General features: G+C 27.8%; 2 protein-coding genes across 2 annotated transcripts; both read right to left on the reverse strand.

Annotated features, from left to right (window-relative positions):
- Nucleotides 1-4,857: 4,857 nt before the first annotated feature.
- LOC110684144 (chitinase 2-like) lies at nucleotides 4,858-6,041 on the reverse strand. The gene has a single exon (XM_021860555.1). It carries the CDS (start codon nucleotides 5,955-5,957, stop codon nucleotides 5,064-5,066), a length of 894 nt encoding a protein of 297 aa, XP_021716247.1. The 5' UTR covers nucleotides 5,958-6,041; the 3' UTR covers nucleotides 4,858-5,063.
- A 2,765-nt stretch (nucleotides 6,042-8,806) lies between these two features.
- Nucleotides 8,807-9,987, reverse strand: LOC110684145 (chitinase 2-like). Its single transcript, XM_021860556.1, has one exon. The coding sequence runs from the start codon at nucleotides 9,904-9,906 to the stop codon at nucleotides 9,013-9,015; it is 894 nt and encodes a 297-aa protein (XP_021716248.1). The 5' UTR covers nucleotides 9,907-9,987; the 3' UTR covers nucleotides 8,807-9,012.
- Between the last annotated feature and the right edge of the window lie 7,243 nt (nucleotides 9,988-17,230).

Below are 17,230 nucleotides of genomic sequence, written 5' to 3' on the forward strand. Positions count from 1 at the left end.
AGCAATAGTATTAAGATTCTTTAGCTTAATGTGTTGAAAGAAACTAAGATCATTTAGAGAATACGGAGTACTATACAATTATACCCGGCCTATCAGAATAAATCATTATATGTTATATAGACATACAAAGTATATTCTAGTGAGAATGAACGCTCTTTCTTCTAAATTGTGTATTCTTTTAATGTCCAACACAAAACAAAATCCACTATGTACTATGGAATAATTTGTATTACATAGTGTTTTCAAGTAATAACTGGAGTAGAAAAGACAAATAGTAAGAGTAATAACAATAAGAAATTGAAGCCACAATAATAATGCATAGAAATACGGATCTTTTAGGATAAGTCAATGCATAATTTTGTATAAATGGTCATCTGAGCTTCAAGCCTTGAAAATTCAGCAATTAGGCAATGTGAAAAAATCCCAAACATATACACTGTTGTGCATTATGGCTTTGTAACACCAATAGCAGTACTCTGGATTTGCAAAATCTTGTCAAATATGTCCCAATTCATTTTTAGGTCTGTAATAATATAGGAAGGCCCAAAGTAATGATCCTATCTTTTACTCGTATCTTCATTTTCCATCGGTTGGTTATATAACGAATCTTTAAGCTATATTATTACAAAGAAAGAAAATGAGAGTCACAAGGATTAATGATATAGTCATACACATATAACTTTAAATACATAGCTCATATATAAATTGCGACAAAAATTAAATTGTTGCAAATTTACGGAACAAATATAGGAAGTAAATAGTTGATTAGTCCGGTAGGTTTTAGATTAAAAATTGCGATAGCATTGAAGTATAACAATTAACAACTTCCAAAGGCCAAATAATAAGTAGTAACAATCTTATTAGAAAGATGGGAAAAAAAAAGAGTCAAACACCATAGGCCGGTGGATTTAAGCATCCAAGTCAACGCCCCAAAATGAAAAGACAATAAACTTTAAAATTGAGTAAATTTGTGATTTTATGATTCTTTTTGAAGAATTCTAATTGCTTTGACCTAATTTCTTTTTACTCCGTTTCACAGATTGATTGCTTTGACCTTTTTCTTGCCTAATTGCCTTTATATTTTTTCATAATGTGACAACATTATAACAATGTATAAAAAGAAAGACTTTGGTTAGTTTCTGACTTTGACATATTTCAATACAATGGTGAAATCAACAAAAAAAAAACAAGTGTCACCTCAATCAAAATAAAGTTGCTACAACTAAATTCTACTAGTATTATTTATTTCTATTTTTTTTTAAAAAAATGTAGATGAGAGTAAATAAGCTAAGAAAACGACTTTTTTTTTTAATATCTATATTTATTCATGTAAATACATGCAAAATAATTAGTTAAATAGGTTCAACGTGCTCTATAATACAGTCCTACTACCCACGCACACTTAATATAAAGATAAGAATATCATAATTAAATTTAGGATTATTTGGCGATAAAACACTAGCTAGTGAATCTTTCAATGATAGAAGGTTCTAATCTCATCAACTTTGTTTGGATGACGAAACATTTCATTTCATATGACATAAAATGTGCATTGAAGATGTACGTTTTGGTTAAGATAGATGAAGATGAACTATCAAATCATGGAGCAAAGATATGTATGTGAGTGTGTGACTTACTATTGAATTATTCGACGCAACCTTTTTGCTTTCAACATATTGATCTCTATCTTTAATATATACTTCATGCCCTCAAATCATAGCAACAAAAGACTACCATGATAAGAAAAGGACAGTCATTTATTACCTTAGAAATTTAAACAAAGATAAAACACAAAAAGTCATTCATCCTAATTCGTGTGATTTCTTGGCAAAAGGGTGTCAAATTCCACTTTCTCCTTCCAAGTTAAGATTCTATTGAAAAGTTTAACTAAATCTAATATATATAAATAAAGTAGGCATTTTCGGAGATCATTGAGAGCGCCACATAAGAAAAGGTATATTTTTGACCAATTAAAATTTAGATTTCTATTTTATTTTAGAATTAAAAAAATCACTCGCCACCTAAACAAAAGCGACGAATGAAATTTTAAATTTTTGGCACGTAGGTAAAAACGACGAATAGTAATTTATTAGGATTTTGATTATTTAAGAACACTAAATTTTATCATTTTTATTTGTTACAAAACTAAAAATTATCTTTAGATATTAGGATTTATATTATTTAAAAAACTAAAAATTATATTTTTATATTTAAAAAATATAAATTATCATTTGATGTTAATGGTTCTATGTAAATATCTGATGATATGATACTTTCATATAAAATTTTAAAACTTATAATGCAAGAAAAAAATTAAGAGATCACCAAAAAAATATTTATATACAAAATGTATATAAAAATTCGTGAATCGCACGCCAGTACGCCACATAAGCAAAAGTAATATTTCGACCAATGAAAAATTAGATTTATATACTTCCTCCTTTTTTTTATTATTGCACCATAGGGGTTGGGTACAAATATTTTGATAGTGGAAAAAAGTAAGAGAGAGAAAGGTAAAAATACAAAATTGCCCATGTGACATATTGATAAATTAAAAAGTAAGTGTGAAAAAGCAAGGATATGTTGGGTATTTGTAGTGTGAACACAAATAATTTTTTTCCTGAAGAAGAAATGGTGCAATATTTGTGAAACTTCCTAAAAAGGCAAGTGGTGCAATAATAAAATAACGGAGGAAGTATTAATTTAGAATTTTAATTTTCAGTTGCCATTTAAGAAAAAATTATGTATATTTAAAACCGTGCATTAATAAATTACAAATAAATTAAACAAAAAATAGTAATTTAAGATTTAAATTATGAAAAAAAAAAACCAAAAATTATCTTTTATATTATCTTTTACATTAGGATTTATATTATTTTAATAAATAATTAGAAATTAAAAAAATATATTTTGATTTAATGATTTTATCTAACTATCTGATGAATGAGATAATATTTATTTCAATTTATAAATTCAAGTTCTATATACGTTAAATTTGAATAAGAATAATTTAAAACTTAACAAAATATTTTACCTTAAATTAATGTTAAAATAATAGAATAGAAAATAAAAACAAAAAAATATTAAGAAATTACCAAAAAAAAAATACAAAATGAAATATTTAAAAACCGTGCATCGCACGGGCTTATATCTAGTAAAATCTAAATTAGGCACCTTACACCGAATGATTTATCACCTTTACTCTTGTATGTATATATATATATATATATATATATATATATATATATATATATATATATATATATATATATATATATATATATATTCAATACACAATTAGATTATGACCATGTTATTTTCATCTTATAAAGATAGAACAAAGTATTTAATTTTATCAATAAATTCTACTTTATAAATAGATTAATTTTTAATATATACATTTATAAATATAATTTATATTTAGTAAAAATAATTCAATTTCAATATTAATAATTTAAGGTCAGTAGATAATCAGGGGGAGAGAACAAGGAAGTATGCTCATAAAAGAAACTAGATTATGCCAAATTGTTACAGTAATTGAAATTTTGTTTTTCTATCCTTAAATTTTCTTATACATAATCGTCATAGTACGATAATTAATTAGCCGGTCGTATTGGCTAATAATTTTACACTCTTTCATATCCTCCCTCATCCCCGTCAATATTCTTGTTTATCCTCACTTAAGAAACATTAACCAAAATAACCTTATTATTTTAAGAATTAGGGTGTGTTTGGTTGAAAAATGTCTTATTCCATGAAAATGATTTTTATCATTGCTCTTTAATTTTCTTTTTCTTTTTCTTTGTTTGGTTTGTAAAGGGGTATAAAACCTTTTTCTTTTAAGGGGAAGGGACACCACATTTCCTCCCTCCCCCCTTTAATTTCCTCTCATCTATCCTCTTTCTTAATCTCGTCCCTTTCATTATCCTCTCTCCATGCATAACTTATCTTACACAGAACCAATGAAAGGAAACTAATTTTGCAAGAGTGTTATCCATAAAAAGTAAATTACATTTGAAAATGTTTTATACGAAAACAAATGGAGGCATAGAGCCTGTTCACATTTACTAAACTGAATTGGTTGGAGCTGAACAGAACTGAACTGATTAGAGCTAAACTGAATTGAACTGAACTGAATATTTTATGAGAGAAGGAAATTAAGAGCAGAACTGAAATGAACTGATTGGAGCTAAACTAAACTGAACTGAAATTAACCTGAAGTGAACAGGCCCTTAATATTCTATATGAAACCAAATGGAGCCTTATTAAAAATCAGGGAGTGTTTCTTTAGTTTAGCATTGTTCAATGGCCACATAAAATATACTAACTCCGCTTCGCATTACTCGCAACAAAGGGGTATTATTTGTGAGATATAAACTATTCGTGCGAGTAATGCGAAGTAGAGGTAGTATGATAATGATAACTTGATGGTAGAAGGAGGTGGGCCAGATTAATTGAAAGTCTTGCAATTTAAAGATCCATAAATAAGGCCCAATGAGAGTCCAGCCCACAAATGAACAAAGCCCACAAGCTGTATCTAAATAAGTACCTTCTCTAGTTATTATAGTTTGTTAGAGGAATACTAGATTGTTGCCAACATTCATCTATATATAGTGGTATTGTCTTTATAGTGCCAATTATTGTATCACTATAAAGACAATACCCTTTAATAATAAACTTGTTTTTTTTTTTTCTTCTTATTATTATTATGTTCATTCATTCGTTAATATGATCTACTCTCTCCTTATAATTTTAATTAATTTTTCAAATATACTTGCACATTAAAAGTAGGAATTTAGACTTTACTTAGAACAATCAATACTCTCTAAAATACACAAATTAATAGAAACATTCAGATTTCATTGACTAATATATATTTCAATAAATAGAGAGGATTAAAGATTTAAAGTAATATGGAGTACATTGAGTAATAAGCGACTACGTTATGTAACATAAACACACTTACATAAGTAACACATACAACTAATGACTTACTACATAAGAAGTACACTATATTAAATTACCATAACTCAAAAGCTAATCAAATGAAAACTATAATGAAATCAAAGAGAAGCTAGCAAATTTTGACTCTGTTTCTCATATCGAAAACCCAGATTCTTAGATTCATCAGCACACCAAACAAAAATCCCAAAAAGTTGTTGCCTTTTCTTGAGCATTTCACAAGCTGAGAAAAACCCTTTTCCAGGAGCTAATCCTTTACTACCATCACTAATAAAACTTGTTAAAATCTTACCCCCTTTATAATTCTTTCTTTGTTGCTCAAAATAATCAATAAACTGAGGAATTGTTGTACTATTATCATATGCATAAAACTGGAAATTAACATAGTCTATAACATGCCCATATTTCTTCCACAAAGTTTGGTAATGAATTTGTACATCTTGATCATCAAATGGAGCAATTGATGCATATTTCACCAACCCTTTTCGCTTAAGTATCGATATCAATTGTCCAATACATTCAGCAAAAGTATCAGGATCGCCTTTGAAATGCTCATAATCGATGTCGATACCATCGAGCTTAAAGTGTTCGATGATATGCGTCAATGAAGAAACAGCGTTGGAAACCCAGGAATTGATTGATTTTGGCTGGAAATAAGCTGGGTTGTTGGAGACACTATCACCTCCTAAGCTTAACCCAACTCTAACATTTGGGTGTTTGTTTTTAATGGAGGAAACTTGGGTAGGAGAGAGATTTATAGTGTCCCAAAAGACGTTGAATTTGCCATTTGTGGGAGTTGGGGATGATGTTGAATTTGTGTAATCGATTGCGAAAGAAAGAATGAAATCAAATTGAAGATTTGGGTTGATGGGTAAATCTGAAAATTTGACGTTAGTGAATTCTGCTCCTATGTATTCTCTAAATAGTTTGATGTTTTCTGCTTTGGTTGGTGAAAGAAAGATGGTGAAGATGATGAAGATTAATGTTAATGCCATGGTTTAGGTTTATGAATGTTTAATCTGGAAATGGTGGAACTAACCTTTATACTCCATTCAAAATATTAAAGAAATGTAGAGTTTTTTTTTTTAAAAAAAAAAAAAAAAAAAAAAAAAAAAAATATTAAAGGTCAAAATTGGACTTAAAAAAGTGTAGAATTGTCAACCGACAGCCGAATGTTGAATCATGGGATTGATGGGAAAGATATTTGGCCTACCAGTGATTTATTACGGAATTTAAAATTAATTTTTACACACTCATTGTGAATTTGTGATAATATCATAATAGTATTGATCAAAGTTAATTTTGATAAATTAAGTGAAGGAGTAGATTTAGGATTGTTACATCAAGGTTGTTAAGAATTACATGTACTTCATATATTACTAATTTTTTATTTCATTTTCGAAATCTTATCTTATGAAATGTTAAAAAAAAATCTTATGAAACATAAAAGGCATGGAAAAGAAAACTGTTATTCCATTATCTTTACCAACCCCTTCTTTTCTCCATTAATTATCGCTACCAATGTATTTTTTTTTTTCTTTATTGTGGATATACTCTTTATGTTGCTTTCCCTATTTAAAACAATGGGTACACATCACACATGGATAAATACAAAGAATTTTATACTTGTAATTCTTTCATTCCAGTAACCATTGTAATTGCATATCATGTTATAGTGCAATCTATAAATCAATAGTTTGTAGTCTATACGATGATAGATTAAACTAAGATGATCGAATTTGTGACACCAGAAATTATGAATCACTAAATCAAACCGCCTTTCAAATAATATTGAAAATGATTGTTTCATACATGGTTATGGACCTTATGGCCCAATTGTTACCACACAAGAAAAAATTAATATATTGCTCCTTCCACTAGATCATTCATTATATTTCATTTGGTGGAATTTTCGTCACTTTTATTTAGAGAATAGTTTTTCAACTTGTATGAATTGTATCTTTCTCAGTAGAGCTGATAATCACTAGCACGATACGATAACATGACCGAAATCGACACAACAAGACACAAAATCAGCCAAAACACAACCCATTTAAAATAAGTAGTTAAATTGTACAATTATCTTACATTTTACATAATTTTTGCTAGCTCTACTCCTTAGTCCTCTCAATAAGCCACCTTATATGCCACTAGTAAATTACTAATACAGTAGTAATACATCAATAACATACATTTTTTTTTTTTTTTTTGGAATTATACATCAATAACATACCAGTTAGAAAATTTTTAACTAATTGAAAAAGATGACAAAATTTTCGTTAAATAAATTGAAAGCCTATCGATACATGACAATGAGGGCAAACTAGATTGGTGCAGAAATCACATGACGTGATGATTGAATACCAATTTAGAGATTAATTTTATAATTTATAAATATAATTTATATTTAGTAAAAATAATTCAATTTCAATATTAATAATTTAAGGTCAGTAGATAATCAGGGGGAGAGAACAAGGAAGTATGCTCATAAAAGAAACTAGATTATGCCAAATTGTTACAGTAATTGAAATTTTGTTTTTCTATCCTTAAATTTTCTTATACATAGTCGTCATAGTACGATAATTAATTAGCCGGTCGTATTGGCTAATAATTTTACACTCTTTCATATCCTCCCTCATCCCCGTCAATATTCTTGTTTATCCTCACTTAAGAAACATTAACCAAAATAACCTTATTATTTTAAGAATTAGGGTGTGTTTGGTTGAAAAATGTCTTATTCCATGAAAATGATTTTTATCATTGCTCTTTAATTTTCTTTTTCTTTTTCTTTGTTTGGTTTGTAAAGGGGTATAAAACCTTTTTCTTTTAAGGGGAAGGGACACCACATTTCCTCCCTCCCCCCTTTAATTTCCTCTCATCTATCCTCTTTCTTAATCTCGTCCCTTTCATTATCCTCTCTCCATGCATAACTTATCTTACACAGAACCAATGAAAGGAAACTAATTTTGCAAGAGTGTTATCCATAAAAAGTAAATTACATTTGAAAATGTTTTATACGAAAACAAATGGAGGCATAGAGCCTGTTCACATTTACTAAACTGAATTGGTTGGAGCTGAACAGAACTGAACTGATTAGAGCTAAACTGAATTGAACTGAACTGAATATTTTATGAGAGAAGGAAATTAAGAGCAGAACTGAAATGAACTGATTGGAGCTAAACTAAACTGAACTGAAATTAACCTGAAGTGAACAGGCCCTTAATATTCTATATGAAACCAAATGGAGCCTTATTAAAAATCAGGGAGTGTTTCTTTAGTTTAGCATTGTTCAATGGCCACATAAAATATACTAACTCCGCTTCGCATTACTCGCAACAAAGGGGTATTATTTGTGAGATATAAACTATTCGTGCGAGTAATGCGAAGTAGAGGTAGTATGATAATGATAACTTGATGGTAGAAGGAGGTGGGCCAGATTAATTGAAAGTCTTGCAATTTAAAGATCCATAAATAAGGCCCAATGAGAGTCCAGCCCACAAATGAACAAAGCCCACAAGCTGTATCTAAATAAGTACCTTCTCTAGTTATTATAGTTTGTTAGAGGAATACTAGATTGTTGCCAACATTCATCTATATATAGTGGTATTGTCTTTATAGTGCCAATTATTGTATCACTATAAAGACAATACCCTTTAATAATAAACTTGTTTTTTTTTTTTCTTCTTATTATTATTATGTTCATTCATTCGTTAATATGATCTACTCTCTCCTTATAATTTTAATTAATTTTTCAAATATACTTGCACATTAAAAGTAGGAATTTAGACTTTACTTAGAACAATCAATACTCTCTAAAATACACAAATTAATAGAAACATTCAGATTTCATTGACTAATATATATTTCAATAAATAGAGAGGATTAAAGATTTAAAGTAATATGGAGTACATTGAGTAATAAGCGACTACGTTATGTAACATAAACACACTTACATAAGTAACACATACAACTAATGACTTACTACATAAGAAGTACACTATATTAAATTACCATAACTCAAAAGCTAATCAAATGAAAACTATAATGAAATCAAAGAGAAGCTAGCAAATTTTGACTCTGTTTCTCATATCGAAAACCCAGATTCTTAGATTCATCAGCACACCAAACAAAAATCCCAAAAAGTTGTTGCCTTTTCTTGAGCATTTCACAAGCTGAGAAAAACCCTTTTCCAGGAGCTAATCCTTTACTACCATCACTAATAAAACTTGTTAAAATCTTACCCCCTTTATAATTCTTTCTTTGTTGCTCAAAATAATCAATAAACTGAGGAATTGTTGTACTATTATCATATGCATAAAACTGGAAATTAACATAGTCTATAACATGCCCATATTTCTTCCACAAAGTTTGGTAATGAATTTGTACATCTTGATCATCAAATGGAGCAATTGATGCATATTTCACCAACCCTTTTCGCTTAAGTATCGATATCAATTGTCCAATACATTCAGCAAAAGTATCAGGATCGCCTTTGAAATGCTCATAATCGATGTCGATACCATCGAGCTTAAAGTGTTCGATGATATGCGTCAATGAAGAAACAGCGTTGGAAACCCAGGAATTGATTGATTTTGGCTGGAAATAAGCTGGGTTGTTGGAGACACTATCACCTCCTAAGCTTAACCCAACTCTAACATTTGGGTGTTTGTTTTTAATGGAGGAAACTTGGGTAGGAGAGAGATTTATAGTGTCCCAAAAGACGTTGAATTTGCCATTTGTGGGAGTTGGGGATGATGTTGAATTTGTGTAATCGATTGCGAAAGAAAGAATGAAATCAAATTGAAGATTTGGGTTGATGGGTAAATCTGAAAATTTGACGTTAGTGAATTCTGCTCCTATGTATTCTCTAAATAGTTTGATGTTTTCTGCTTTGGTTGGTGAAAGAAAGATGGTGAAGATGATGAAGATTAATGTTAATGCCATGGTTTAGGTTTATGAATGTTTAATCTGGAAATGGTGGAACTAACCTTTATACTCCATTCAAAATATTAAAGAAATGTAGAGTTTTTTTTTAAAAAAAAAAAAAAAAAAAAAAATAAAATAAAATAAAATATTAAAGGTCAAAATTGGACTTAAAAAAGTGTAGAATTGTCAACCGACAGCCGAATGTTGAATCATGGGATTGATGGGAAAGATATTTGGCCTACCAGTGATTTATTACGGAATTTAAAATTAATTTTTACACACTCATTGTGAATTTGTGATAATATCATAATAGTATTGATCAAAGTTAATTTTGATAAATTAAGTGAAGGAGTAGATTTAGGATTGTTACATCAAGGTTGTTAAGAATTACATGTACTTCATATATTACTAATTTTTTATTTCATTTTCGAAATCTTATCTTATGAAATGTTAAAAAAAAATCTTATGAAACATAAAAGGCATGGAAAAGAAAACTGTTATTCCATTATCTTTACCAACCCCTTCTTTTCTCCATTAATTATCGCTACCAATGTATTTTTTTTTTCTTTATTGTGGATATACTCTTTATGTTGCTTTCCCTATTTAAAACAATGGGTACACATCACACATGGATAAATACAAAGAATTTTATACTTGTAATTCTTTCATTCCAGTAACCATTGTAATTGCATATCATGTTATAGTGCAATCTATAAATCAATAGTTTGTAGTCTATACGATGATAGATTAAACTAAGATGATCGAATTTGTGACACCAGAAATTATGAATCACTAAATCAAACCGCCTTTCAAATAATATTGAAAATGATTGTTTCATACATGGTTATGGACCTTATGGCCCAATTGTTACCACACAAGAAAAAATTAATATATTGCTCCTTCCACTAGATCATTCATTATATTTCATTTGGTGGAATTTTCGTCACTTTTATTTAGAGAATAGTTTTTCAACTTGTATGAATTGTATCTTTCTCAGTAGAGCTGATAATCACTAGCACGATACGATAACATGACCGAAATCGACACAACAAGACACAAAATCAGCCAAAACACAACCCATTTAAAATAAGTAGTTAAATTGTACAATTATCTTACATTTTACATAATTTTTGCTAGCTCTACTCCTTAGTCCTCTCAATAAGCCACCTTATATGCCACTAGTAAATTACTAATACAGTAGTAATACATCAATAACATACATTTTTTTTTTTTTTTTTTTGGAATTATACATCAATAACATACCAGTTAGAAAATTTTTAACTAATTGAAAAAGATGACAAAATTTTCGTTAAATAAATTGAAAGCCTATCGATACATGACAATGAGGGCAAACTAGATTGGTGCAGAAATCACATGACGTGATGATTGAATACCAATTTAGAGATTAATTTTATAATTTAAAAAATACTTCATAATCCTGAAATTAATTCCCCACTTTAAATCAAATGTTAATGACAATTTATAATATTACCTCAATCAAATTTAGGTACATAGGTTGGGTTTGGATAGATCAAGCCAGATCAGGTATATTTTAAAACCGAGTCATGCTAAAGTATTGTGTCCGCCTGTCCGTACATGTCAAAATCTTAATCATGTCGGGTTTTCTTTTGGACCAGATAAATTTTAACACCTCATTATTTACATGGAGTAAAGAGTACGTTGTGGAATGTAATTATGTACTGTATGTATTATGTATACGATTGAGTAGTAATCAAGTTATTATAAGAATGTCATCGCACGTATTCCCCTCACCTGCTGCTGCATGCAAGTATGCTGTATGCTTGTATGCAACAATATGTCAATATATATGCCTTTTTTTTTTTTTTTTTTTTTTTTTTTTTTTTTTTTTTTTTTATCTAAAGCTATGTGACATGTGAGATTGTGAATTTGAGAGTTATTTACTTATGTTAGTTTAATTCCATATTTCCATATGAATGTTTCGCCTGTTTTAATTTATTTCTTTTAATTTTATGATAGCAACTCACCAACGAATATTATTCCACCTACTTTATCTCACATGCATGCAAATCATCGTATAAAATACGAAGTTTATGGTTTTCTATTTTTCCCCCAATCTTATATTACCCCCATACATATAATATAGTACTCGTGTGATAAAATATACTTGTAGTATATATGTAGCAATTAAAGATCGACTACTCATAAAATAGTAACACAAAGATATTGAAACAATTTTTTGTAATTAAGTCTATAAGAATACTACTTGTGCGTCACTAAAAACAACTATTTTTTTTTTTTTTTAAAAGGTGATAACACATATAATTAATTATTATTATTATCCACATTCATGAGAGAGGGGATGATAAATGTATAGACAAAGTGAATCTTTCAACGTATTATAGGGTCTAGCTAGAATCGTATTTAGTGAGATAAAGCTAATAAGATCCTGCATAACGTCAAAAGTGTATTTTTTTTAATGTATAATTTTTTTTTTTAAAAAAAGTTAAATGATAGGGTATGTGTGAAAATTGAATAGTACAGTGTACAAATACCAAAATGGATAAAAATAAAATATTTGGCCTTGTTTGATAAAGAGCTTTTGCTTTTAACTTACTGAGTACTATTAGATGTTTGACCATTTTAAAAAGCTATTGGGTATTGAGAGTCTGTTCACTTCAGCTTAATTTCATTTAAGTTCAGTTCAACTTCAATTCAATTAATGCAGTTCAGTTCAGTTGAACTCTAATAAGTTTAATTCACTTCACCTCCCAATTCCCCTCTCTCATAATATTCATTTCAGTTCAGTTCAGATCGAATCATTTCAGTTCAGCTCAGTTAATGTGAACAGGCTTTGAAGAATTAACTTTTTGGGTATTAAATACACTTATTGGGTATTAAAAGCTCTTTTAAGAAAACTCAATATAAGAGTTTTATTTTTGCAATTAGCTTATTGAAGAATTAACATCATTTTTTTTAGACCAACTTGTTGGGTATTAAATACACTGAAACAGCTAATAATAAACACCTATTTACCAAACACTTTTACATAAACAACTAATTAAAATTAGCTAGTCAAAAAGGCTAGTATAACCAGCTAGTTAAACTCATTAATACAATGTCAATATATATCAATCAACTAAAAGCTAATTACTAAACAAGGTCAAAATAGTGGAAATATTTAATGATTTGATATGATGATTTCATTGAAGCCTGCTGAATTAAATTGTACTCCACAAAATACTCTACTCATTGCTCCCATTAATTAATTTAGAAAATGATACAGCATGTCCTTTATTAAATACAATTCGAAATTATGTAAAGAGAAAATTAATTAATACACTAATAAAATGAGAAAAATGTTTTTAAATAGTTGAGTTTAGAGAAAGGAAGAACATGGTAAGAGTAAATGTGTTTTTTTTAGGGCCCAATTTGAATTTTTATCATCCATTGTACAGATTTGTACTGTGTACTCGTACACAATAGTATCAGGTAACTCAGTAAAGGTAAAACCGCTATCATTATTTGCGGATTTGCGGTTCTACACATTACAAAAAAAAAAAAAAAAAATCAAAGCTAATATCCGATCCTACGTGGACACCATTTAGGGAATAAGTTTTTAAAACAATGCAAAATAGGAATTAATTTTGATTTCAACAATATCTAGGGAAATCGTTCCAATTTAGTGATTTTGAACCTTAATTAAATTAGGGACAGTTGGTGATTTTGGTTTAATGTGCATGTTGTGATTAATCAAAAAGAAGAAATTTACGAATTTTAATTTGGGGCAGTTGGTGATTTGGTTGAATGGGTCATAAATCTTTGAAAATCTTGATTCCATAATTTTAAATTTTACAATTTACATTGTAGGTTTGTAGCCTAGGATTACATTCATTAATTGTTAGAGTACATATTCGAAATTTAAGTTCCATAACTAAGGGCCTGTTCCGATTGACTGAACTTAGCTGAACTGAACTTATTAATTAGTGATTTTTAACTACGGATTAGTGATCTTTGATTATTTATTGATTATCTATTACTATACATATGTGTATATACAAATGTACATATTAATAATAATAATAATAATAATAATATTATTATTATTATTAATAATAATAATATTATTAATAATAATAATAATATTATTATTATTAATAATATTATTATTATTATTATTATTATTATTATTAATAATTATTGATTATTATTATTATTATTATTATTATTATTTATTGATTATTATTATTATTATTGTTGTTGTTATTATTATTATTATTATTTATTGATGATTATTATTATTATTATTATTTCAATTATTATTGTTATTATTATTACTAGATGTAAGCCCGTGCGATGCACGGTTTTTTAAATATTTCATTTTGTATATTTTTTTTTGTAATTTCTTAATATTTTTTGTTTTTATTTTCTATTCTATTATTTAAAAATTAATTTAAGGTAAATTATTTTGTTAAGTTTTAAATTATTCTTTTTCAAATTTTACATATATAGAACTTGAATTTATAAATTGAAATAAATATTATCTCATTCATCGGATAGTCAGATAAAATCATTTAATCAAAATATATTTTTTATTATTTGTTAAAATAATATAAATCCTAATGTAAAAGATAATATAAAAGATATTTTTTTTTCATAATTTAAATCTTAAATTACTATTTTTTGTTTCAATTCTCAAATTTCATTTGTTAATTTTTTCTTAAATGGCGACTGAAAATTAAAATTCTAAATTAATATATAAATCTAATTTTTCATTGGTCAAAATATTATTTTTGCTTATGTGGCGTGCGATGCAAGAATTTTTATATACCATTTTGTATAATAATATTTTTTTGGTGATCTCTTAATTTTTTTCTTGCATTATAAGTTTTAAAATTTTGTATGAAAGTCATATCATCAGATATTTACATAAAACCATTAACATCAAATGATAATTTATATTTTTTAAATATCAAAATATAATTTTTAGTTTTTTAATTAATATAAATCCTAATATCTAAAGATAATTTTTAGTTTTGTAACAAATAAAAATGATAAAATTTAGTGTTCTTAAATAATAAAAATCTTAATAAATTACTATTCGTCGTTATTATCTATGTGGCAAAAAATTAAAATGTCATTCGTCACTTTTGTTTAGGTGGCGAGTGATTTTTTTAATTCTAAAATAAAATAGAAATCTTATTTTTAATTGGTCGAAAATATACCTTTTCTTATGTGGCGCTCCCAATGCTCTCCAAAAATGCCTACTTTATATATATATATATATATATATATTAGATTATTATTATTTATTGATTATTATTATTATTATTATTGATTATTATTATTATTATTGTTGTTGTTGTTGTTGTTGTCGTCGTCGTTGTAATAAGAGCTTAAAAGAATGAAATTTGGCTTTATATCATTAGCAATATCATTAGACGTAAATTAAGAGCTGAACTGAACTGAACTGAACTGAGCTGAACTGAACTGAACTGAGCTGAACTGAACTGAACTGAATTTCAGCGGAAGAGAACAGGCCCTAAGACCACAATTTTTTTTTTAATTCATTGCCTATATATCGTGTAATACCTTTTTAATACTCAGATTTGTCTTCTGACTAATTTAATATACGAAAGAAGTATAACTTATTGGATTGACCAAACTAGGAGATTGAAATGATGTTAAAGTTTGATATCTAAATAAACACTTACGGAATATTAAATAATTAAGTTCTTGTTTGGATACCAATTACTAGCTCTATTTGTTAATTTTATCTATCTCTTGTAAAATTATGAAGAACCCATCAGTAAAATTTTGAATATTTTTTTTTTATTAATTTTCCTTATCTGGCTATCTCTTGTAAACCAATAAAGAAAATAATAAAACTATTTAGGCCAAGAAATTTGTTTTTCATGTTAAAAAAATAAAAATAAAATATCCTCGTACTATATAGTTTAGCTGTATAGAGGTTTTTTAATCGAATGCTACAATATGAGATATTATATTAGTATATAAATAACGCAAAAGTCAGTTTACATCAATTATATACTGGATGGGTAGTACTGTAGTAGTATTATACTACTTGGTGCAATATGTTTTACTTTGGGGAAATTTGTTATCTTTTCCAAACATACAACTATAAAACATGCACATCAGTAGTTTGAGAATTAAGACGTTGATAAGAAACATGTAGTGTAAGTCGTCGTTGGAGCAAGGTAAAGTGACCTCTCAAATAGCATGTGAGTATGTGACTGTTAAGTCACTCTTTCCATGTAAATTGGCCATATCATATGCCCCAAGGCCCGCAACCCTGCAGTGTCAATTACATCTTCACTCCCCTTTCATTCTTGCTCCCCTTAAAGACAATAGACAAAGGTCCATCCCACTCTTTTCTAATCACTCCTTTTAGATGTTTTGGCACTTTGGGAATTGGTGGCCCTCGGGACAATTTACGATTTCTTTATTTTTTCATACTGAGTGTCATATTAATAGTCTCAGTTCATATGTAGATTATATTTTTAATACTCTGTTTTTTGCATGGATCTCTATATTTTTCTTATAATATTAAAATTTCATTACATTCTCATCGGACCTTCATTTGAATTTTCAACGTGAGTTCAAGTTGGGGCAATTAATTTTGTTAACATCACTTGTTCTAAACACGTAATCATGTTTAATTTTTTGCTTTATTAAAATATATAGACCCTTGATCTCTTGTTTGATTGATGGACATATGAAGTTATATATGATGGATTTTAATAATCATAAATCACTCTTAAAGTTAAGATAAAAACTCCATCTGACTTAATTAATCAAACTCATATTACCGGGAAGAAAAGCTATTCATTAATATTAATTTCATTGAGACTAACTTACAATATTCAATATAAACTTTTTAATGTATGTTATTAAAAAATAGGATTAAGTTTAAAGAGAGGACATGGGTAAATGAGGCTACAAGTCCATGTGTATTTAATATTTACCACAATCAAGTGATAAATCCTATTGGCCTCTATGGCTTGATCCTTTCCCATGAATAGCTTTTGGTGCATATATAACACCTATTTGGTTTGAAATAGATAGGATGACTAAGTTGTAAATATTAACATGATTATAAACTACCATAAAAAGGTAAATAGTACCATTAAATGTTATAGTGATATTAATATTTTTCTAATGGTACAAATAAGTATGTAAATTGTACATCAAATACTATACCACTATGAAATACGTAGTATATAATAGTCATACTAAGGGTATGTTCACATTTACTGAACTGAGCTGAATAGATTGGAACTGAAATGAACGGTATGTAATTTAATGGACGGTACAATGGGAATTAAAAAAAGAGTAGCTTTAA

Source organism: Chenopodium quinoa, unplaced genomic scaffold (genome assembly GCF_001683475.1).
Source record: "Chenopodium quinoa cultivar QQ74 unplaced genomic scaffold, ASM168347v1, whole genome shotgun sequence".
NCBI classification, from domain to species: Eukaryota; Viridiplantae; Streptophyta; class Magnoliopsida; order Caryophyllales; family Amaranthaceae; genus Chenopodium; species Chenopodium quinoa.